The 24,875-nt window shown below is 43.1% G+C and overlaps 2 protein-coding genes across 5 annotated transcripts in view; one reads left to right on the top strand and one right to left on the bottom strand.

Moving 5' to 3' along the window:
- The window catches only part of TBCD (tubulin folding cofactor D), a 131,372-nt gene extending 109,356 nt beyond the window's left edge, over positions 1-22,016 (top strand). For all 4 annotated transcript variants that reach the window (XM_075111043.1, XM_075111040.1, XM_075111042.1 and 1 more), the window contains 7 exons: positions 6,082-6,203; positions 7,156-7,233; positions 13,195-13,284; positions 14,271-14,358; positions 16,204-16,313; positions 19,228-19,312; positions 21,616-22,016. In XM_075111043.1, the coding sequence (XP_074967144.1) occupies positions 6,082-6,203; positions 7,156-7,233; positions 13,195-13,284; positions 14,271-14,358; positions 16,204-16,313; positions 19,228-19,312; positions 21,616-21,627 (585 nt within the window). In that variant the 3' untranslated portion in view covers positions 21,628-22,016. The remainder of the gene's footprint in view (positions 1-6,081; positions 6,204-7,155; positions 7,234-13,194; positions 13,285-14,270; positions 14,359-16,203; positions 16,314-19,227; positions 19,313-21,615) is intronic.
- QTGAL (queuosine-tRNA galactosyltransferase) overlaps positions 17,315-24,875 on the bottom strand; it is a 136,645-nt gene continuing 129,084 nt past the window's right edge. Inside the window, exons 12-13 of the mRNA XM_075111048.1 lie at positions 23,547-23,635; positions 17,315-19,628 (exon numbers count right to left, since the gene is read on the bottom strand). Coding sequence (XP_074967149.1) covers positions 23,555-23,635 — 81 coding nt within the window. The 3' untranslated portion in view covers positions 17,315-19,628; positions 23,547-23,554. The remainder of the gene's footprint in view (positions 19,629-23,546; positions 23,636-24,875) is intronic.

Below are 24,875 nucleotides of genomic sequence, written 5' to 3'. Positions count from 1 at the left end.
GTGCAGTCTCATGTATTTAAACCAATTTTAAGAATTTTAATGTTTCTAAAATAACAACTAATTATATAGCAATGGCTATTTTAAAACTTTAAAAACATATGCTTATTGGCTTGTGACAATAATTATTGGATAGACAATGTAACCCTGAACGGATTTTTTTTTTTTTTATAGCAGACATGCACAGGAGATTCAGCTTTTAGTCAAGCACAGTTAATTATAGGAGGCTCCACCAAAACCAAAGTTATTCGTATAAGTATAAAGAGAGAGGAAAGTTGTGGAGAAACAGACATTCTGACTGCTAACCGAGGGCAGAGGAAAATTCTTACTCAACATTTTAATACCTTTTTTTGTTTGTTTGTTTTTTAAAAAAGCTCTGGTTGTGCTTGGTTTTGAAAAGTGTAAACAGTTCAGTTACTTCTAGCTCCCTTCCCTTGTTACCATCTGCCAGTATATTTAAGGAAACCTTCTGTACTGTCTTCAAAACATGATTTTGAAATGTTAACTTTCTGTGACCCTGCATTTCTCTTTAACGCTAAAGGCTTGTTCCGGTTAAAATACTCTCAACGGCTTTGGCTTTAGAAAGAAGATGACCTAATTCTCTTTTGAGCCAGATAGAAGTGCAAGGGAGGCTTAAAGTATAGAGTATTTACACTTGGGATTACACAGTGTGTGGTTAATTACATTTAATATTTAAAAGGTGATATATAAATTGGAATTGATGTGTATTATAATAACTTGTGTTTCAAACTATTCTATCAAATCCTGTAGTGTTCTTTGCTGAATATCCAGGGACTGATTTAAAACATTAATAGAAAATTTTAAGAACAGTTCCTATTAAATACATATGAAAGAAGCAGATCTTTTTAAATCTTGGATAAAAGAAAAGGATTAAAGTATGTGTTCTTGCAGTAACCCTTTTGTGTTCTTGTGATCTCTCTCTTTTTTTCCTTCTCTTAATTAAAAAATACATGTGCACATACACACGTGGATGCAGAAGTTAGAAAGTTAGAAGATTCTCGTATACTGCAAGATAATCTGAGTTCAAATGTTGGTTTGTCTTTAAATCATCTCAGGGAATTAGTAGGAGAAAGGCTCTGTTGTAATTCAGTGGTCAGTGGCTATTTTTCCATAGTTAAAATTGCTCTGCAGTATATTTAGCAAGAGTAGTTCTTTGTTTTGCTTTTTAAAGAGATTTTCTGAAATGAGCTGTGTGGGGTATCTCAGAAACATTTTGGTGGCAGTGTGGTTGCTGAAAGAATTGTAGCTCGAGTCTTTGAAGTGATCTGGAAAAACAGAAGATGTCATTCCCTTTGGGATTTGGCATTCTGCAACATCGCCTTGGTTCAAAGGGCACTTTCTCTGTGTTAAAGAATCTTCTAATTATATATCTGGTCCACAATGATGCACATTTCTTATGGCTGCATAAAAAAATCCTCTCAGTATATGGACAGCAGAACTATACAATGGTGTCCTTTCTCCAGCTCACAAACCCTGGAGTTTCAGGGGCCAGCATATAATTTCAATATAGTTTCATTATTGTTGAATTACACTACATTTAAAATTTTGTTAAAGCACAGAATGTCCTGCAATTCCCCTCCCCCCATAAAGACTGCAAATTATGTTTTAAAATGTTGTAGAAATTTTAAGTAAAATCTTAAAAAAAAAAAAAAAAAAACAACCAAAAAAAAAGGCAGCCTATTTTGCAAATTTTAAGTTTTTCCCCAGGCCAGTACCAGGATTCCAGCATGAGATGCCAAAGACCTGTAACAACTGGAGTTGCCAGTTCCAAACTATCCGATGAATGCAAATGTATGCTAAAGCGCCTGACAAAAATTAAAGCCCGTCTGTGGCAGACGGATGTTAATATTATGTATGTGCCAAATACATTATACAGTTTATGTTTTACTTTCCTCAAAATGGGCTCTGTGTTTGCCAGTTATGTTTATGACTGTATGTACCGTTTGGAGAAAACGCTGGGCTTTGAACAGCTGTGTTAGTTCTTATAAATTAAAATGTTGGAACATTCGTAGATGATGTTCTAAAACATCTGGTTACTGCGATGAATTCTATGCAAATTAATGCATATTGGGGTTGAAGGAACGGGCCCCAAATCCAGTTTTATTGGTTGACAATTCTAGAGCAAAATACATTTGAGAATAATTTTGGTCACTTCTTTTTTAAAGAAAAAAGTAGTGTGAATTATTATATTCCTACTTCTTGTAAAATACCACTGACTTGAGTCTTAGAAGTACTAGTCTCCAAACTTTGATGTATTAAAAGGAGTGCTGCAAGTAAAACAAGACATGGTTTCACTGGTGCTAAAATTTAAACAATATGCCATTTTTTCTGAAGTTACTGGGAAAATGGGCTACTGCCACTTCAGTGCTGTAAATTTGTCGGGATGAGAAATGATCCAAACCCAGTGTTATTTATTGAGCATAACATAGTTTCTTCTGCGCGAGTTACAAGAATGTTCTGACTTTGTGAGTAGGTCTTTCTCTGTTGAAACGCTCCTATGAAAACTGGAGCCTTTAGCAATTATCTGTATATAAAAACGCTGATTTTGTCCAGGCCTTTCCAGTAGTTTTTCACTCCCATTTGTGGTGTGTGAGCTGCAGAAGACTGAATTCTGTTACGGTACTTGGGTGTCCAAGAAGACCGTTGTTAGATGGGAGACTGACGACCATTAGGGTATGTCAATTTGCTGAACATCTTCAGTACAGGTTCTTCCTTTCTCATCATGCCCCACTGGCTTTTTTGTCTGTTCTGCCCAAGAGAGTACTGCAAAGTAAGAATCAGAGCCCGTAAGTGGATTTGGCATCTCTGTAGCTGATGCGTAGCTGAGAGTTTGAATGCTCGGTCACACAACTGGATGCCTAAGCTGATTTTTCTTTGGCCATATCAGTCCCACTTGTTGCCTCAAGATGCTTCAGAAGTATTGTACTTCAGTTGTGGAACAAGCTGACTAGGAAGCAATGTCATGAAGGTTTGTATAGATGCCTTATTTATACACCAGGCACCTGACCAGAGCTGTTAATTGCCTTCTCCCCTTGCTGTAGCTTCCTCATACTTTTCCCCTGGTTCAGGAGGTAAAATCTTTAGGCCTTTAATTTTATCATCAGATGAACGGTTCCCTAGAACACTGTTCACCTTATTGTGTATTGCCTGTCACTGAAGTATCTACTATTGGCTTAAATTATGGGAGAGCCAAGACTTGGCAAACGCTGTTTTTACTACGTTTAATAAGAACAAGGTCATTCTCAGGACTCCTCTTAAATTCTTATCCAAAGTTGTCCCAGTTCCAACCCATTAACCTCCTAATTTCCTTTCCCAGTCCTCGTGCAACCCCAGGGAAAGGTAAATGTCACACATTTGATATAGTGGGAATTCTGTGTTCTGCATAGATGAGGAAGACATTTCGAAGTGCTCTTCTCTGCAAATACCCGTGAGCAGTTAAGGTTATAGCTCAGATACTGTCCTCATAGGTTATCTGGGAAAAAAGGAGTGTTCACTTGAGGAGGAAAGCTGGATTCAACCTATTCATGTAATGTTATCTTCTTATGTTGGGGTTTCTTCCAGTAAAGTGTGTCTGGTCTACACTGACCATTTGGAAAATGTCCCATTTTTAAATCTCCCGAGCAGTTATGTGGTGCTTTATCCACACCTGTACTTTTGTCTTGTTTAATTACTTGCTAATGAAGAAATGCTCTCTTCATTATGCAGTTTCTCCAATTATCCTGCTGCTCTGTCTTGGTTTTGCACAGCTTTGGAACATCCGGTGTGTAGCTATGCTTGCCCTTTTCTCTCGTGCCCATTCTTGTCTTTTCAGTCATTCGAATCTGGAGGAAAAGCATTGAGTAATTAAGCTTTCTTCAAAAAACAGCACGAGATGTGCAAGGTAGTTCAAAAGACAAAAGAAATAGGAGAGAAAATGACATCATTAACCATACATGTTTTCAAATCTTTTCCTGAGACTTGATTCAGATGCAACCTTCCTTCTTCGTATAATTGATCTCTGCTAGTGTAAGGTATTAAGACAAAATATTTCTTCTTTACTCGTAATGGTCTTAATGCACAGATGATTTTAAAGGGTAGTGTACAATAATTAAGCAGGCTTTAAATTTTCAGGAAATCTCTCTTCTTTAGAATTGTATATCCTCAACCTTTCGGTGTAAGGATGCAGCTTTACCCAGCATACAGGGTGACACACAAACGTTGCTTTCGGCATACGAACGAACCACACTCAGTTCAGTATTTCAGTTTAGTATAACCGGCTTTTGTTTAAACAATTTTCACTGAGATTTGACTATCATTTCGAAATGCAGAATAACTGAATAATTTCTTTAAAATGTTTGACCCTTTCAAAGAAATACATCTGCTCTTGTGTTGCTCAGTATGTTTCACTACAGAACGATTGTTAAAATAGCAGGCTGCTCCTTTCCAGGTCGCACGGAGGCTGTGCCGTGTTGTTTACGAGTAGGCTAAAGCTTTTGAAAACTAGTTCCGAGTTTTGATTCAAGGGTAAAATGTTTCTTGTTCTTCTGTGCTGATGTACCCATAAACATTACTGATATAAAATTCAAATTAGATAAAATGTCTAAATAGAGATTCCTCTCTTTTTGCTTTCAGGAAGACATTTGTGACACTTCTCATACTGATCTAATTTTTATTGTTTTTTCTTTTCTGGATAAAAGAGTCAGTCTTCTGAGGGAACTGATTGCACCTTTAAATCAAAATACTATGTATAAGCTTCAGAAAGGAAACCTCCACTGACTGAATGAGCGTACTTATTTCTTGACTCCACAGAAAATTATTTAACACTTGCAACCAAAACGGAAAGAAGTTTGTGCTTCAAAACTGATCTGCCCCACCTGCCCTGCCCACAGCCCCCTCATCATAAGCCAGTTTCCTGTAGGGGGACACCCCTGAACTCTCCCCCCTTCCCTAAGCAACTTGACCAAGCCCCAGCAGGACTGGTAACCCTTCGCATCAGAGTCAGGAGAAGGCAGAAATCTGATTGTGTTCATCCTTGACATATTTTCCTGCAAGGTAGTTTCTGTAACAAAAACCCCCAGATCTTTCATCTCATCCTCAAGGGAAGTCAATATATGGCGATGAACCTGGAAGCTGAAATTCCTACATCTCCCAGAAATGGAAGTTCTTAGCATTGGTGATGATGTTCATGCAGCCTGTTGCAGTCCCGGTCCTGCTGCTCAGGGGTGTACCGTTAGCTGCCTGGGGGCACGGATCCCGCAGGAAAGGGGGATCCCCAGAGGCCCTGCCTTCTCCCCTCCCGCGCTGCGGGTCCGGGCTTCCAGGCCGAAGCCCGGGCAGGGGCGGCAGAGGAGAAGCCGGCCTGGCTTGTGCCCGCGGGCGCTGCGGCTCCTGCAGAGCCGGGACGGCGACAGCAGGGAGCTGCTGCGTGAAGGCTGTAGCCTGTGATACTGCACGGCTGGCGGGACCCCATGGACTGCTTCCAGCTGAGCCCTGAGCATAAGCACTAAAACCTCCTTCTGCCATCTTTCTAAACTAGCTGATTAACATAATAAAGTTAAACCAAGAGTCATTATTTCGGAGTTGTTTTTAATTTTTAACCCAAGCTTACCGCTGGGTTGTGTGGCCTGCATCGTGTGCCCGAGCGCTTGCCTGCATTTTTCAATTACATCAGCTTGTTTAATAAATATTACCTCTTGAACTTCTTGTGTACTCCTTAACTTTCAGAGCCATAACAGTACTATTATTTGAAGTAAAGCAGGATAATCATAGCGGTTTGGGGATGTTTTATTTTCAGAGAAAGAAAATAATGAACCTTTAATGTGGTCTTCTTTCCTACAATGGCAGAACTTAAAAAGGAAAAAAAACCCTTCCTTGAAAAAGGATTAATGAAAGTAAAATAGCTGTCTTCCTGTCAAGTGTCGATATTGAATTTATACACTCGGTTGCAGTTGGAAGAGTGCGTTCGCAGTGCAGGTGTGCACCTCGGGTAGTGAGGGATGAGCCTAATGCTGTGTGGTCGGCGTTCTTGTGTGTTGCAGCGGGGCTTATTCCCTGTGCCTTCATCTGAGGTTCCTTCCCTTGTAGCTCAGATACTCTGCCCAGAGCCTTTTTGACTACATGAAGAAAATCCAGGATGATTCCAGCGCTATGGAGAGTTTTTGCGAGACGTTGCTAAAGGTCTTTGAGGACAACCTGCGGAATGACCGGTAATGGTTTTGTTTTGCTTTTTTATCTTTAACAGCAAGGCTGGTTGAAGCCAGATGTATGGCACATCTTTTTTAATATGCCTAGGTGAAGTTTGCCTGAGCCGTGTCAATTTGCTTTAACACCGCTGTTCGGTGCCTTTGGTAAAAGGCATAACAAAGGAGTGCTGGTAGAACATTTTGCATTTACTGTAGTTTAATATTGCACATAATGTGATAAGCACCAGTATTTATCTAATGCTGTATTAGGGGCTGTATATTGCTGCACCCTTTTCAGTGTAGGCCAGTCTGCGTTTCGTTTATGCAGCGCTTTTTCACAAGCACTTGAAATTTAATTTTCTCGTGGAGATTCTTCTTTAAAGGTGACTCATTCTGCATAATAAGATTAATTTCTTTAAGCCTCACTTAAGAAACATGTGCAAAACAAAATATTCCCTAGGGGAAAAACCCCCACAACTATTAATAGAATTTTCAGTTTTATTTTATTTTTAGTTTGTTGCTTGTCTCAGCTGTTGAAATAGCAAACATGACCAAAGTTATCCCAGTTCACAAGTTGTGCGTTTCTTCGTTTGTTAAATACCTGCAATGAGAAGGTGGTGTAACTTTGGACACATTTTGTGGAATATGCTGTTTATATACTGGAAAATAAATTAATATTTTCTACTACTGTTAATTGTGTACTGTTAATTTCGGGACCCTGCAAGTTTAAACCAGACGTGTTGTTAATTAGGTTTTTTCCCTTTTGGCTGTAATGGAATGTCCCCTTCTCAGCCAACGAGGATGATTTAGCCAAGACACAGAAGTTACTGAGCAACCCTTGTCTGTGTAAATTAGAGTTCTAATTTAAATATGTGTAGGTAGATAGGAAGTTTCTTTCTTTGCTTCTAATTAAAAATAGTGTATATATGTATGCCAGGAAGTGTATTTACGTTGTTAAATTATTTTCTTTCATCAGGGTGTCTGTACCTCTCCTGACAATGCTGGACCAAATGCTGGCAAACGGCTGTTTTGATATATTTACCATGCAAGAGAAGTAAGTGGCTGATAGTCTTGTTTGTTTTCCACCGTGCAACAGGCCTGTCAAATCTTACACTGACTGCTGCTGGATGTCGCACTAGATGTGGGTGCAGCGCACTCTTAGTGGGGTGTGTGTATGGATATAATATTTTAATTTCCCTGAAGTGGGGCAGCTGTGATAAATTCTGGCCCAGATAACCTTGAAAGAGCCTTGGTAAAATCTTGGACTCTCGGATCAGTGTAGAAGTTGGTTATCAGTTCATTGTTTAACAACCTGTACGTGAATCAAATCAGTTTGCATGGTTCGCCTGGCAGACTCGGGCCGGGATCAGACCCACTTTGCTGCTTTCCTTAACTGCTTCCTAAATGCACGCTTTTTGGAGTACGTTCCTCACTGTACTGTGAGCCTTTAGCAAGGGCAGCCGCCTGTTGTGATGCTGCAAAATAGTGTGCCTGCAGAGTATCGCTTCCAAAATCCCACTGCTTTTGTTAATGCAAATCTCTCCAAAGAAGTTAATTAAGAATCTAATAATAATAATAATAATAAAAAAGGCATGTCCCAGCTTTTCCACACTGAATTCAGTCTTCTGGCAAGTATTCCATTCAGGAATGGATAAACACAAATAAGATATTCCAGTATGAAATCGTGTTTTTTTGCAGATGTTTCAGAAGAGAATGCTTTTAATTTCGGTAACATTACAATATATTCCATGAACTTTCGCAGGCAGCATCTTGGCACATCTACTGGTATTTGCAGAATTGCACAACGTGAATCCTATAAGCACGTATACTGGATTTAGAGTCTCTCGATTCAAGAATTGCTCACAGCAGATAAATTTGGAAAGCTCTTATCGCTTTAAAAGTTTTAATTAATTCTACTTTTGTTTTCAAGGGTGTATTTAGATAATCTCTTAAATTTGGCGGACCCTTTTTGAATGGGACTTTAAAATGAGTCAAATACTCACAGATGGAATGAATATTATTTGTTTGGTTTGGTAATTGTGCCAGCGATCTGGGACTTGGCTCCCGTTTTCCCTGCTGGGGGAGGTGATAGATTATGGGTGGAAATCCCAGGTAAAGTCTGTCTCTCCCACATCATGGGTCACTAAACAGAAAGCACATGGTAGCATCACTGCATTGGCTGTGTGAGAGTCAGAAGCGGTGCCATTGTCATGTGTTATTTAAAAGGCCTGAAATAAAATCCAGAGGGATTATGGGGGGAAAGATTTTGAAGCTGATCCAAACGTATTTGCTTCCAATTTGATGATGAAACCAGAAAAGAGAAGTAATAATTATACAGCCCAGTGGATCATTCTCATGGCAAGGGAATGAAATATTGGCATGAAGTGCAAGAACTCATTATCATACGAAAGCTCTGGAAGGCCAGAGCTCTCAGAAGTTTGAGGGCAGCTAGAGACAGAGGATTTAGTTCCTCTGTGTGCCAGGTTTTTGGTAATAGAGGTACGTTACGGCCGAGAGGTGACTGTGAGCGGGTTACTGTGGGGACTTCACGGAGAGTCACGTGAGCCCGATGAGCGGGTTCTGCTGTGCTCTGAGAGCCTGTGTGCAGATCAGCTGAACGCAGTAGATGGGTGAGCCCAAATCTATATTTAGTGCAACGTTTGCATTTTCTTACTTTGGCATATGTCATTTGGGTATAGTTAGGGATGGATAAACACCGATACCGGCTCCGCGGCCTGCCCGCCTGCACTGCTGGATGCCACCTGCTTCTTTTTGCATAGAGGAGAAGTGTGACTTTGGACCTGGTTTCTTGAGCAGGACCTTTTTACTCCCTTTTCAAAGAAGCGTGCCATAAAAGTCTAGAAATACAGGGCAGAATGAGCCTGAAAATTGAGATGCGCTGCCTGGTGGCATGAAAAGGCCGTGCTTGCATGCAGTTTCAGAGCCTTCTATATAAAGGGTGCCTGTAATAAGCGGAATGAGCTGCACGGTTGTTTTTAGAAAACAGTCTTACTGCTGGTGAGCAACGTTTCTGTTGCTTCTGTTCTGCTGTGAACTTCTTGCTTGTCATGTAGCACACGAAAAACTTCTTGGAGAAGCTGTGGATGAAACATTAGCATTCCTTGGGGTGTTTGGTTCCCAATTCATCTCCTTCCCTCATATTTTACCACATTGGGCTGAGTGGAGTTTTAGCAACTGAGGTTGTCGGACGTCTGGCATCAGGATTATGCCCGCGCCAGCTGCTTAATAGTCAACTGCCACATTCTAAAAAGTATTTGCAAATGCATTTGGAAGTTTCAAAAGGATATATGCACTATCCTGGACCTTTTTTGTCTAATAAAACATTAGCAGTCCAGAGCAGGTACTATCCTACACTGTCTAATTTAGCCAGGATTAATAGCTGTTGGCTGAATTAATTTGAGGCTCGTTAGGAGCCCAGCGCTCCCGTTAAAGCAAATTGCCACATGGTGTCACTCCTGCCCCGCAGAGGCGTAACCCGCGGCGCGTTTTCCTGCCTCTTCACACCATATAGCTCATAAAGTTTAGAGTAGGCAGCTTGATGCTTCTGGCTCTCTGTAAGGCTGGCCTTGTGATCGCTGCGCAGGAGGGCAAGCGGACCACGGGGCGTTTCTCCTCCACTACTGTGTTGTGAATGCTCCTCTTTAAAGTGCGATTCGTTTGTCACGCGTGGGTCTTGCTGAACCCCCCAGAGGGGAAGCGAGGTGCAGGGTAAATTCCTGTCCAGCGGGGTCTGAAATGCATCAACTGTCAGTATCACGGGGGTAATCAAAAGGCTATCAGAAGCAGCTTTTCTTTGTTGTGCTTGGCTCAGTTTGAATCTGTAGTATGAAGGGAAAAGCTCTGCCTGCCATTTTCCAGGTTGTTCCTTCCTACTCGCCCGGAGCTGGCATAAACCTGCGTGTCCAGCATGAGAGCTTTCCCCCCTTCCTTTGAACTGTCAGGAATGGTTAAAAATATCCTCCTTCCAGTAAAATTCAGCTTGAGGTAGTTCCTCGATCTGTTCTGCTGTGCGCTCGCAAATTGTGCCAAAATAAGGAGGGAAGTGGGGGAAACCCACTTCTTCAGGCAGCAGTGCAGGTGTATGGCGACACTGTGGCGTCATTGACCTGCTGTTTCCTCCCTGCCCTGCGTGCCCTCCCGCCCCGAGCACGGCGGTCCTTTGCAGCTGAAGTGTAGTTTCTTCTCTGTGCTAGCACAACCCAGAAACTCATGATTTCATCTCTGTGTACATTGTGAGTTTGTGGAGCCATATTCATAATAATGTAGGGAGTGTTAACTGATGAGAGAGACTGCCAGAGGCAAAGGGCGCCGTGCTTGAAACACAGCTGTCATAAATAAAGCAGAGCGTATTGGGCTTTTTAAAACTCACCAGTGGCCGCTTTTAAAAGATAGTGGTGGCTGTCAGCTCCCTGCTGGTAGTGGGACAAAGGACAGGGAGGAAGAAGGGGAGTGAAGCAGGGAGGGAACCGCAGCCACTGGCAGAACTGGCACCGGAGCGTTGTGTTCTGGCTCTGGCTCCTGCAGCTGCAGGAGGGATTCTGCTGGTCACCAGGGCTGTCAGCCTGCCGAGAGCCCAGGGAGATGCAGGTACGGTCAGGTTGGTCCATAGTCGGTCCTGTGTGAACAGGATAGCCGTTGAATGACAACCCGGGATCTAATGCTTTCTGGAGTAAGAAGTAGAAGTGCCGTTTCTCTTTCTCGCGGGTATATATTTTACATTTTCAGCAGAAGCGTTCATGCACTGTACAGGTATAGTAATTGTCTGGCGGTCTTACAGTGTATGTGGGTCCCCACTGACCTCCGACTAATGACTTTTATGAATTACATTCTCCCGTGGATTTTTCTTTTTAAAGCAATTACACTGCTATTGTGTAATACACGATAGAGCAAAGAGCACAGCGATGGCTGGCCTCGGGCTTCGTGGCCACCCCAGGTGGTGTCAGCCGAACTGCTGAAACTCAGCGCACCTTTAGAAGGCAAGAGCCCTTTCTGCAGTACTGCGTGCGCCCAATTTACATAATGTAAAGACTTCAGGCTGATCCCTTTTCCCCAGATTCCGACTCTGTTTCTGCTGGCACTGCGCCCACACAGGAGAAGGAATTTCCTCAATTTCCTTTAAAGAGGCCAAGCTATTTGAGTCATTTGAGATCACACGTAGGTTAGGTTTAGTTATTGCAAATGTGAAATTGGCAAATGACAGAAAGCAAAGTGCATCTGTTTTAAACACAAAATGCTGCACATAAGGTTACGGCTATTAAATTTATTCCAGATGCTCTTGTTCCAATTGGTGTCTTTGTTGCTGTACTTCCCAGCGACATCCGTGTTGTTCAACCGATTTAAATCTCACCTAATCCACTATGTTGCCGTTGTTCTGTGCTGAAAGCCAGGATGCGTTGCAGGTATTGTAATTAGTTGTCTTCACAATGTCCTCGTGTAATTGGGGCTGGGAGGAGGAGAAATTTCACCCAGGTAAGAAAAAACATACCTCCTCTTAATATTAGGAGATGCTCTTCCCTCCCCTACCCAGACAAATCAGTGTGACTCACTCAGGCAGACGCCCATCATTCTCTCAGCGTCCCCTGCGCGCGCGCTTGCCGTGCTTCTCGTGCTCCTTAAAATTGGTAACAGCGCTGATGTGACGGCGGGCAGAGGGTGGCAGCAGGCCGCTCTTCCAGCCCTCCCCGGGCTCTTTGGTCCTGCCGCTGTCAGCTCGGGAAGTGTCTTATGAAGCCTCAGTATCAACATTGAAAACCTGGCAATTTTATTTACTCTTCTAATGTGGTTTTCTGGACAACACTGAGGCAGCCAGCCGTAGACAGCATTCTTTAGCTAAATGGTTCCACAGTTTGTTGTTCAGTTTTTTTAACCCCGTCAATATTTGCCAGTATTTTGTTAAGAATTTTAAAGAAGTAATTAAAAAACACTAAGTCTTGTCTGGAAAACTATATGTAACAAGGTGCATTTACTTAACCGAACATCTTGTTGGTCCTATAAACCTCGTTTTAAATGTTCTGGTTTTCAACAGATTACACTACACAGCTTTTTTGAGTAGCTTTTATCCACAGCTTTGAATCACGGTAGCAGAAAATAAATGTTAGGATTTTTGCTTTCTGCTTTACATACACAATACAGTGAGGTTTCCAAAATATGCGGTCTAGAAGTAATTGTGCTTACTAGACAAATATGACATAGTTTCTTTTGCATCTATGGCACTTCAGCCTTGAGTGTAGCAAGTAAGAGATTAAATAATTTGTATTGAAATAAAAGCAATATTCCCTCTTTTCTGCTCTTTAATAGATCCTTGGAATATGCTAACAATACTGGTGTTTGTATGAGTGTCTGGGAAAGAGCTGTGAGAATCGCGTTTCCCAGACTGTGGAAAAAGAAAAGAATTTGCTAAATATATTTAAAGATGGCTTCATGACTCGTACACTTAACAGAACTGTAAGCCCTGTGTTTAATTACATTGTCTGGAATCACTGAAGGAATTTGGGCTGTGAAATGGTGGAGTACTTAAGAACAACATTCTTCCCCTTTTATGTGAAGTTTGGTTGAAGACCTTAGGGAACGACCAAGGCACCACAATGATACACAGACTAAATAATTTTTATTTGGCTATGGAATATTTTAATTCCTGACATAGCATTTCTGATCATACCACGCTTTGTTGTAAACACGAGCCGTGGCAAGCCGATTATCGTGCATGTGCTGAACCAGTCTGGCTAAATGTCGTTCATGCCTCAGCATACAGGTAGGAGCAATGCCAGTAATTAACACTAACCTCCTCCCTTCCCTGTAAAAAAATAAAAGAAAAGCCCCGTAACGTGGTGGCCAAACTCGCCAAAGGCCCACCTAAAGCAGGGCGTGCTGTTGGGGAAGAAGCACGTGCTGCTCTGCGTTCTTTCCTCTCCTTTGAATGCTAATCTGGAATCTTCACCATCATGAAATGTGTTTGAAATTCTATTTCTCATCTTTTTTTCTTTCCCGTTTTCAGCCATCCCTTTTCAGTGAAGTTATTTACCCTTTGTAAAGAGGAGATCAAAAGATCCAAAGACATCCGGAAGCTTCGCTCCAGCATAGGAGTGTGAGTTGATGAAATAATCTTTTCCCTGCTTGTAAAAAGTGAAGAAAATTTAAGCGCAGTACCCACCAGGTGTACCAGCTAGGTCTACTTCAGGTGAAATGTAAATGAAAACCACACACGAATACCTGTAATACCAGGTCGTGAGAGTTGCACGTACTTGAGGGTGGCAGGGGTGAAAACGTATGAAGGATCGGATAAAATGTAAGTACTTCTAAAATGTTGTTGATGTTCTTAGAGATGCAGCGAATCGTTTACTTTTTGCTTGTAGAGAGCTTGACTTGGTGCCGATGCAAAAAATACATAATTGATTAGATCTTACATATACACTAGAAAGGGCTGAAAACACCTGCAAAATTATTATCTGGCTTTAGGGTAAAAGCCCTCAGTTCAGACAGCAGAGACGACGACCCAAACGTGCACTGGTCAGGCAAGGCAGTGCTGGGTGAGGAGAGGAGGGGGAAAAGAGACAAAGCGTTGCAAAGCTGAACAAAGGTTCCTTGTCAGGAACTCAGCAAAATTATTCAGGTGTACCTATGTCAAGCAGTGGCTTTATTGACTCTCATTTCTCTATTGGTAATATTTTAAGAGTGCCAGAAGGCCTCACAAGAGAAGTCGCCCACATTTCTATTTTGGCTTTCACTCCTAAGTACACCATGTAAGAGCCTACCCGGCCCTGTGGTGTCTACGCGAGAGCGCGATTCACATGTGGTTTTGAGCGCACAGCCTTTGGTGCTGCCAGTCAGAAGCCTTAAAACCATATTTGTACTTGACACAGACGCGTGGCATCTCAGGAACCCCAGCAGGTTTCCGTACACCTACCCTCGGTGTTTGCTTTCCCACAGCACTCAGAATATCACCTGAGATTTCCCGGCGGTAGCAAAGCTTCCCCTCCCACCTTTTTTTCTGATCTACATCTTCATTTTGATCCTTAAAATACACTTTTGCAGTTGTAACACAAGATCTGTGTTTTTTCTTAATTTTTGTAGGTTTTGTGGCCTGATTCAATTTCAAGGAGACATGAGAGAGAAAGTTTTATTTCAATTGTTTCTCCTCCTTTGCCATCCATTTCCTGTAGTAAGTATTGAAGGCATTGTGTATTATCAAATGTTTTATTTAAAATACAAGTAAAAATAATTTAAAGTACATTAAACCAGCATTCTTTTTATCAAATATTAACATACGGAGTAGGTTTTGTTTCTCCGGGGTCTGCTCCCTGCAGCGCTGCCACTCGAACAGGCTACAGGGTCCTTGCAGCGTACCTGGCTATTCCCACACTGCTTTTCCACCTTCTGGCCTTACTGTTTCAAATTAGGACGACTCTGGGTGCCGAAGGCGTCTCTCTCTTTCACGCAGCAGGGTGAAGATCTGTTCCACTTAGTGCCCGAAAGCTCCAGTCAGGCAAATGACTAAATTAACTAAGTTACCGTTAGTTTTGCAGTATTCCTGACAGTCGGAACTCAGCAGTAGCTCTGGTTCAAGAAGAATACAGCTGTTCCGTCAGGCGTGCAACACAGGCGCGCTTGTGCAACCCAGGAGGGTTTATCGGGTCACCTTTTTCACAGAACTGACTGAAGCAGGGCACAAACCCCAGGTTATTCCTCAGTACGTATAAGAGCAGATCCTACGTGGGTAACGTGAGTCCTTAGAAATTTTTGTGGCCTTAGGTTTATGAGAGAGGGGCTGCGCTCGCCGTACGAGACCCGGGAGCCCCAGCTCACGGCTGCTCTGGCAACCAAGCACCTAGAGCAGCTCTCTGTGCCTTTGGTGCACAACACAAGGGTCTCACCTGGGGACATTTGTGGGTGTTCCTGTGCGCGAGGACTAGCACCTCGCTGCTGCAGGCAGCCATGCAGCTGCAGCTGTAGTCGAGTGGCGGAGGAGCAACAAAGGCTGTCAGAAGTAATTGCGAGGGCGCACAAAAAGAACGTGAAAACCCGTGAGGTCTTACAGTGGTTTGAGAACACGCTGAACAGGCTGGTGTCTGGCCAACACAAACCGACGTTGTTTATTCTAACGGTGATTGCTTTTGCCAATTTCTTTTTGATAAGGTTAAAATCATATGGGGCTCTGCAACGTTTGATACTTCAGATTTTTATTCCAGCTGTTTCCGTGGTGCGTGTGCTCGCTCCATGAAGCATCTTTTGCAGGAAGGGCTCGGTGTAAGGACTGAAGAGAGCTCATTTCCATTTCATGTTTTATTGGTATTCTACATCATGTTTTGTTTTTACAGTTGGGTCCATTTAATTTGGCACTACTACTGCAGAAAGAACCCTGTCATTTCTTTGCCTGCCTTTGGTTGTCATCAGGCTTCCTTGAAAAAAAAAAAACAAAACCCAGAGTTCGTTTTTGGTGTTTTGCTGTTTTCTATTTAGTATCTCTCTATGCACTGTACTTCAGGAGCCAGCCCAGCTGGCTTCCTCTGTATGCGCAGCAGCGCCACTACTGAACAGCGCTCTGGGAAAAATACCTGCAAATTACCTGCTTCCAGAAACTGGAGTGTAAAAAGCTGATGTTACTCACATCATCGGCTGTCTCCCAGCAGGTTTTTAGAGTTTTGCTGACTCTTACGGCCTCCAGACTAGGAAACCTATCTGTTTTGTGGGCCTACAGCAACCCAAGGTAGAGCCAGACTTTGGCTCCGTGAGTCACTTCAAGAAAAGAAATGCTCCAGTCGGGCCATTGGCAAACATTTGCCTTCATTCCCTGTGGGGGACAGATCTTAACCTGAAACCCTGCAAAAGTTTAGTGAAAATATACTGATTGTAGTAGCGTGAATTTCCGTGTGGTGCAGAACCGCAGCCCCTTCCTGCAGCGAAGGGCTAGCGGAGGCTCGGGCAGCGCCGGTACCGGCGGTGGCGGCGGGCTCTTCCGCACAGGGCTCTGGAGGGCACTGACGGTTCCTCTGCCTCTTCCCCGTAGATACGGAAAACGACAGCCAGTCAGGTTTATGAAATGTTGATAACCTACAGCGATGTGGCTGAGCCTGCCGTCGTGGAGGAGGTTATGACCATACTCAGCGATACCAACTGGTAAGTGACTTTGCTGCCAGATACTAATAAGAGCTGAAATGATGTTTGTACCGCTGAAGTTAAAAACAAAAAGGCCACACCTTTGAGAGCCGATGGCAGGGAAGCGCTATGAAACAAGACCACAGATTTAGCTATTTATCGCTTTTAGGCCAGAAAAGCATTGCTGAAAAGAATTCTTCTGTTCTAAAGAACGATCTAGTACATTGTCCCGCTGGAAGCGGTATGTATAAACTCACCACCAGATAAAGTAAAAATATCTGTATTTTTATAACAACATGAAAAGGGAGGAGCTCTTGGAAATTCTCCATGAAACAGAGAGCGACTGGGCTGTGCAAACAGTCAAACTTCAACTGCACAGACAGTTTCTTGGCATTTAGGAGCACTGGCAGGATTTTGGGAAGGGATGGATCTCGGCAAGCTGGAAAACAACAGAATTAGCAGAACAGCTCAAATCTCCCATGAAATGTAACTGCTCAACATGCTACAAACGCTGTATTCAAGCAAATATTTTGAATTGGAACAGTTTGCCTGTTTCCCAGGCGTACGACTGCGTGCGTTAAAGGACCACTTTTATATAATGTAGGTTTGTTTTTTACCTGCTGTTACCTTTAACGTCGGCTTCATCCAAGCGTGGGGGGTCTTGTTCTTCATGAGCAGGATTCACCAAAGCAGCAAAGGGCCTTTGGGGCGCAGGGCGAGCGGGTTCTGGCAGCGCCGCCCCAGTGACAGGACAGGGAATGCGCACCAGAATTTTGGTGCTGTTCTTCCCTCTTCTGCAAATTTTAGCATTGTGCTTTATGGTCACCTGGCGGAGTCTGCAGAAGACTCCAGGTTTCAGATATTTGAGGAAATATTAGTTTTCAGATACTAATGAGTTTATTAGCTTTGCTGCCACGTTAAACGTTTTTCCTTGTTACAGACAACTCTCCCGGGTCATGGGTCTAGTAGCCCAACACCCGGCCTCAAACAGCAGTCAAAGTTAAGAGATGAGAATAGAAAGATATTTAAAAATAAATTTATTTAGTCACCATCCTAAATCGCTTTTTATCTTCATTGACATTTCATGGAAATAAAATTAACCTAGACATGTTCAAAGAACAAATACACTGTAAGGTCATGGTTTACATATTTTCAGACTGCACGCTTACATTATTTAACTTGTATTTAATTTCTCTTTTATGTCTGTGCTTGAGCTTAAATAACTTCATATTTGGGAAAAGAAAATGAAGCTTGTCACTGTCAGGGGTGGCTGCTTCTATTTTTCTGAATCTTCCAGTACAAAAGTAGAATAAGGGTCTCAGATTTAAAGAACTGGTTATCAAAAGTCCTGCCTATTGCTAAAATGACTTGCTTAACTACGCATGGATGCCGAGTGTCGTGTTTGGTGCGATTCAGTGATCGCTTATGAAATGCGAATTTAAAAGCAGGCTGGCTCAGAAGTTGCAGAAAGAATTTGTTAACAGAAACAAGCGAGCAGGATTAGATTACCGCTGTCACAGAGGGATGTTTACAGTACCAAAATTAGAAGTGGTACACACCAAATGGCTACAGAAGAAGCAGCAGTAGCCCAGCTCTGCTCAGAAACGGGGTACTAAACCAAAGCAAAATACTTCCTAAAAACCACTTCAGAAAAGTAAATACTCTATTTTCACCTTGTCGTTTTTAAGGTGTGACTGGCTGCCTGGTTTAGTCTTGGTTCAGGCCCCGCTCTAAGCTCCCCGTTGCAGTATGTCCACTGCACTAAGATGGAAGATGAAGCGCGAGTTTACTTAAACCTTAATTATTTTATCTTGGTAGATTTGAACTGTTTACAAAAGAAGATAGTTGAAGTCATGGCTGAGTGTCAGCGCGAGCTGCTTGTTATGCTCAAGCTCTCTCAGTGCTAAAGCAAGCACAGTAAATTCTGAATTACAATAAGCATTAACATCAGGAAGCCAAACGAGAATGAATATTTGGGGAAGATGATAATTACTGGCATACGTGTATTTGTTCTGTGTTGGAACTACAGAGACTTTGGCATAAAATGGTGTAATTCAGAGTTTAAACCAATTACGCTAAGTAATAACTTTTCTTTAGCTACAGCAAGGTGTCCAGTATTGAACATGACAAATTGTCCAAGGTGGTTAAAAAACCCGCAAAGTGCAGATTATTTCTAGCTTGCCCTTCATGCTTTTTCTCTCTAGTTTTGGACTCTGTTTATGTGCTGAGAGTTACATTTTCAATAGCCCATTTACAGTTGTTAAGAAAAACAAAATAAAGCCGCGTTGGCGAGTAAGCCTAGCAGTCTCTCAGCATTCCAGTTAGTCAGAGGGGTCACTTTTTACAACATGGAAAAGAACGTCGTCTGTATGGATTTCTGGCAGTTGGGGCTTTTTGTAACTGACAGCTCGTGGGGAATTCTCTCGGGGACACCACGCTATTGCAGAAACTTCTTAAAAGACTCACAAGTTTTAGGACGGGATTTCCTGTTTCAGGAGAAAGCTGCTATAGATTGCAGGATGTTCTCCAAATCCCGTGCCATTTATTTAAATTCTTGATATGAAGTTTTCTAAAGCAAAAAGGAGCTATAAATGTAGAGACTAAATTAGTGAACTTCTAGGCAAAAGGGTTGTATGAAATAGTGGGGTTTTTTTGGAATACAAAAGCCTGGAAGAACAGTCTTGGGCATTTTACTAGTAACTGCCACTTCTGGAAGACCTGCTGGGTATTTGTGGTGTATCTGGCTTAAGATGGTACAAAAATGTTACGTTGTTCTTAATATTGTGACACAACAAAAACTTCTGCAGTTTGAAATGGACATGAAATATAGATGCATACATCGTAACGAGGAAAGGGATAGCTAACGAAGGTGTATGAATGTAGCCACCTTCAGGTTTTCATTTTTGAGTTAACTGGAAGGTACTTCCTCACGCAGGGAGGCGGCCCTGCCAGCAGTGAGAGAGACACGCAACTATCTCTGCGACCTCATGCAAGTGCCCAGACCGCAGCTGGTAGCCAAGGTAAAGTATGGAAATGTACTCCTGAGGGGTTTCGTTTTTTTAAAGAAGCGTAGAAAAAACCAACTGTGCCGCCAAACGTCCTGGGTCCTCGTGTGCAACCGCCGCCGTTCTTCGCTGGTTCGTCGGTATGTCAGTGTGCACCGGGAGGAGCGCCTTACTCCAGAATATGTGGAATTGCTGAAGACTGTTGTCTTAAGCTCTTCCAGTCTCGGTTCTTGAAAACATTCCAGCCTTGTAGTGTGACATCTTACTCAGACACAACGCAAGAATGAGATAATGCAGTGCAGATGTTTCAGAAACTGTTCGTCTGCCTTTTCTGAGGAAAGAAAAAGGATAAAAACTTCCCAGTCAATTTAAACAACAAAATTGTAACGTGGTTGTGCAAGCCACAGAATTCTAACAGTGCCTAAGAGGACAAATATAATCTAAAAGCTAATATGTTCATAAGATGACAGGCAGTATATCCACCTGTAGGTCCTGTTTCATTTCCATGTAGAAGGTTTGGAATCGCCCATCTGCTCAGTGTTTCGGAAATACAGAATTCTCTGCTTTGGTAGGAGTTTCTGAGGGGCTCCTGCCCTCTCTGTCCAGCGATGAGGAGGCTGATTTATTACTGTTTTAGGGAACATGTGCTAACGTGACAGCTTACAAAGAAAAGTTATTTTCACTTTTGAGTAATACAAGGTGAAAACACTTGATGACCCAAGGCCAGTACCTCAGCATCCACAGAGGCCCCAGTATCACAGGCATCCACAGCACATAATTTATTCTGTAAAGTGATTAAGCTTAAAAATAGTGGTATAGCACCTTATTCTTGGCCTTTGCGATTTTTATTGTTCTGCTTTCATAGTTCTAGAACGTTTTGTCCTTTGTAATTATTTTAGAATTCAGATACATCACCCGTGCAGGCTTCTTCCCGAAGTTTTTCCTACTAGAGTGGCTCTTCATTCCCTTCGTTTCCTCATTAAAATATCTGAACCCCATTACATTGATTTTCGTGACTAGAATTACGCAAAGCATTATTTGGTTGCCCCGGACAGTTCCATTTCAGAACGGCATTAGCCCTTTTCACAGCTGAAAGTCACTGCCTTTTCTCCTCCGGAGCGCCCAGAGGGGCCCTGAGCTAACGGCATTCCTGACGTGCGCGGTGACCTGGCTCCCTGTGGCACCGCGCGGTGTACGTAAGCTGTTGCGGCCAGGTCTTCCTGTGTAACCGCTGATAAGCCTTTGCACTGAAGCTGCCCCCTAATGTAAGATCCTGTGTTTTGAGTTGTCATTGATATAAAAATATATTTTTTTTAAACGTATACCTTTAAAAAAATTGGGCAGAAGCCATACCTAAGCCATCTATCAATAACCTCCAAAGACACCACGCTGTCCCCATAGCAGCCTGCTCACCTTCCTGGTCTTACCGAGACAGGGCTGCAGGTTTTCTGCTTTTAGCACAATTGTAAGAAACCTGCAACTAACATTTTTGTGGTTTTTGGAGAACGAGAAGCTGAACCCCTCGCCCATACAAGGCCTTGGTTTTAGAGCAAAAGTTGCCCCGAGCATTGCTGTTTCAAGGCCTTTTAATAGAAATGTTTTACGGTCAAAATAAGATGTTACCAGATGAATTCAGGGATCTCAACACACCTTATTTCAACTCCTTAATTACTGGAGGCTGAGAGAAGCCTGACAAGTGAACAGAAAACTGTCTCTGATATAAACCAAGGAATAAGAAATAGCCAATTATACGTAGAGGTATTTCAGGTGGAACTGTTACAAAGAGTATCATGGGAAATCTGGAAGTGATGTGGCTGAATTTGGAGCGTCACCTTTTCTTCCTCTTTTAGCACAAGCCAACAGTTAGTACAGCTTTTAGCAAAAAGTTCAGCCTGCGCCTGCTGGAGTTCACTGAGTGACACTCGCTGCGCTAGGAGGGCTTCCCACAGCTGCCCAGATGTCCCTGCTAGCAGCCACTTTGTGCTCCCCCAGCACAACACTGCTCTGCTTCAGGAGCTCACAGGGCCTGAGCACGGGGGAGACACGAGAGAGCAAGCCAAGCATAACATTATGAAAAGGTGAATGAGGCTAATTTCATATGAAATCCACACTTATCATTCCTTTAAAACTTGTACAAATAAAATTTGCTAAAGGGTAGTTAAAAATCAAGGTGTTCAGAAGGACTGTAAATATCACAGCGTTGTATGGCTGTAGGTTCTCTCCTCCATTTAGTTTACTTAACTACGTGACTGGGATACTGTTAAAACAGCGATACATGCCGCTCGACGTGACCTCTTTTTTCTCGTTCTCTCCTGCAGAATTCAGCATAACGGCGGTGCAGGCACTGGCTGCTGGTTTGCAAACCGAAGCGCTGCCTTCGGGTGCCATTAGGACTCGAAGAGTTTGTGCTGTGGCATCCCGACAAACTGGATTCTCGGCCCGAGCTGCGAAGCGCGCTATTTAACGTAATAAGAGGCAGAGATGATGTCTTAAAGCATTGTGCAGATATGCCATACAAAGGCAGCAAAGAATCATTATGTTTTCAGTTTTTAAAGTCATTATCTGTAGCCACAAGATGGCGGTTTCTCTTCATACTCCTGTCACAATTGACCTGGGTTTTTTGATGTCAATGATTTACACTTCTACAGCTCTGAACGGGGCCATTCAGCCTGTGCTTGCTGTACACACATGAAATATTAAATCTGACTTGCCGCATTACTCTCTTAGCTCTGAAAAACAATTCTTTTAAGATGGGCAACGCTTAGTGATAATGCAATGTTCCGGAACATAAAGTATCTCTGTGCCCAAGTCTGTCATTAGTATGTCATAGTCCAACAAAAAAATCCAGGCTTCGCTTCAGCTAAAGGCAAAGCCTCTCGTAATAGCTCTTTATAGAACTAATTCAAGGAAATGTTTTGTGGTAAACCAGCATTAAGAACTGAAGCTTTATTTTTGACTTGAAGAATACAGAGGTGACTCAGTACTTCAAGCAACTGCTAGGAATTCAGACCATTTCTTATTGACTATAAAATGACCTGGCTATAACATTTATCTTTGGGAAGACTAAGGTGATGGGGAGGACAAATGCACAGGCACCATGATGTTAGTTCTAACTACACTGTGTTATTTGATGGTTCTAATTAAATCCCACTATCCGAGCACTTCAAGTAGAACAGTGGCTCTCTGTGCTATGAGAAGTTGAAAGGAAGGCAAAATTCATTCAGAGGAGCTAAAAACAAGACGGTTTATCTGTGAAATACCTGCTACAAACTGCAGCAATCTGCTGCTGCAACTGTTCCTTTCCAAAACTACAGCCTGTCTCACTCTTAAGAGTCTTTTTCCTTTTTAAGAGAGCTATAAATTACATTATTCAGTACTTCTTAAGCATACTTGCAAACTGGACTGGCAGATGAAATTCAGTTTAGCGCGCTGTTATTTGCTGGCAACAGCCTGAGCTGGCCACGTGGCTGCTCACACCACGGGGGCTGCCTGCAGGCATTACTGCGGAGGAAATACTCCTGAACCCACCGCCCACGTTGCTACACTGTCATTAAAATGGAAGTTTCTAGTAAGGTCTCAGATGACGTTGGCTTTGTGAAGTTATACCTCTAGGTCCCTGCTGCACGAAAAACAGGAGTTGTGTTGGCAACGCCTGCTTATTGAAAAAAAACCGGAGAAGGCGCAGTGAGAAGTGTGAGCATCTGCACATGAGCTCGCCGGGCTGCCAGGTGACGCTGCAGCCACAGCGGTATGTCTCAGCCAGTCCCGAAACAGCGGATGCCACACCTGAACCTCAGCACCAGCCCCGGGCAGAGCTTTACCTCGGCCAGCACCGGCCGCTGCTCCAGGCGCAGGAATTGAGCCAGCCCCAGGGAATGGGCGAGGGCCCCGAGCACCGGAACCCTCTCTGTACGCTGCCCGCGGCTGTAGGCTTTGCTTGGTGCGTTTCTAAGGGTTCCCTATGGTGACAGCCCTCTTGTAACCTCACGGCCTGCATTTGATGGTTATTTAAATTAGAAATACAATTTAACAATCAACTTGAGTTTGGTAAACAAGTGATGTGCAATAGCAAAACGAGCAAACAGCATTATCCCTAGTGTAACCAGGCCTTCCCTTAGCAAGGGGTTGCTCAGCACAAAGACTAATTTAATGAAGCCCAAATTACTAAAAATTTCTAATCCGCTGAACACTTGGTGTGCCTACACACAGCTACATAGAGACTTCTACAGCCTCAGCATCACTGCCTTACCTTGGGTTTTAGTTGAAGTGATAATAATCCATCCCTTCCTTCAAGTTCAGCATGTTCAGGTTTGTTTCAAATGCTCCACCTGTCAAATCCTGTGAGGGGCGAAAAAGCAAATTGGCTCAACCAGACTAACTCATTTCCAGCTGTACCAGGTTTTGGTAATTTGGTTCTTCAGACCACAGGAGAAAGTCCCACTTGCAGAGCTAAACACAAACAAACCAAGGCTCAGAAATGTTTCCATTCAAAAATGAAGTGTATGTTTAAAACTTTTAGTGTTCAAATTAGCCTGTTTGCTGGGGGCTGTTAGCTGCCGCGTTCTGCTGCGGCGGCGGAGGCTGCGAGGGCCGTGCTCGGCCCCGCGCTGCAGCGAGCTAGCTGCGCCTTCTGGTTTCCAGCGGACCAAGGCTTGAGTTTGACAAGAGAGTGATATTTTTTTTTTTTAAATGTAGATTTCTGAACAATAATTAGCCTGTCTGACAAAACAAACCTTTCATCAAGCAACTGAAACATATTGCACAGTTAAAGGTGTTTCCTTTCGAGCCCTAGTTACGTTATCTGAACAGGAACCTGGGAGGTTTGCTCCGTGAGCACTCTTGCAAGGCAGTGATGTCATTAAGAAAACATGCCAACTTCAGCATTTCTGAGCATTTCTACTTTGGTCTTCACGGAGTCCTTAATTCTACTGATCTTCAGGCACGTCACCAAAAAAAACGCACTGAATTAAAGCTCACAGTACTCTAGGAGGTGGGTAAGGAGGTTGCTCGTGTTCTTTTGGTTGGCCCAGAGCAGCAATAACAACGTACTGCAAGTGTTCAGGGCAGGAAGTTACAAAAACAGATTCCAAGTGAAACTGTGGAGTTAAAGGAGGTGGAACACCTCGCTTTGGCTGGAATAACTGGCTTCAAAAGATTGCTGTGGGATCTTTAATGAACCTGAGTTCAGAAACGAAGGTTTCAGTCTCACGTGGAGGAATGCGCAGCCAGCTTCCCAGCGCACCCTGGACCCATCAGCTGGGCTGCTTATAAGCATGCTCACAGCATCTGGGTGCTGCTGCGAAGCCTTCCATTCAAGGGGCGCTGCCACCTCCATCAGCAGGGAGCCCAGGAACAAAACAAGCTGACCTGTCTCCTCCAAACCTCTGCATTGTTTCTGTGGCCTGAATTTATACAGGAAAGGAAACGCTTTCAAACCTCTCGCCCAAACAGCAACGCTGTGCCACAAGCTCACAGATTAACTCCCCTTTCTCCTAACGATTCCCATCTACCTGCCATATTCCATTTTCACTAGCGATGCCAAAAAATACATAATCTGATCCAGAACTTCAACAAAAAA

This window comes from Phalacrocorax aristotelis, chromosome 16, assembly GCF_949628215.1.
Source record: "Phalacrocorax aristotelis chromosome 16, bGulAri2.1, whole genome shotgun sequence".
NCBI lineage: Eukaryota > Metazoa > Chordata > Aves > Suliformes > Phalacrocoracidae > Phalacrocorax > Phalacrocorax aristotelis.
The sequence above is the reverse complement of the archived record's forward strand: the minus strand, read 5'-3'. Positions and strand labels throughout refer to the sequence as shown.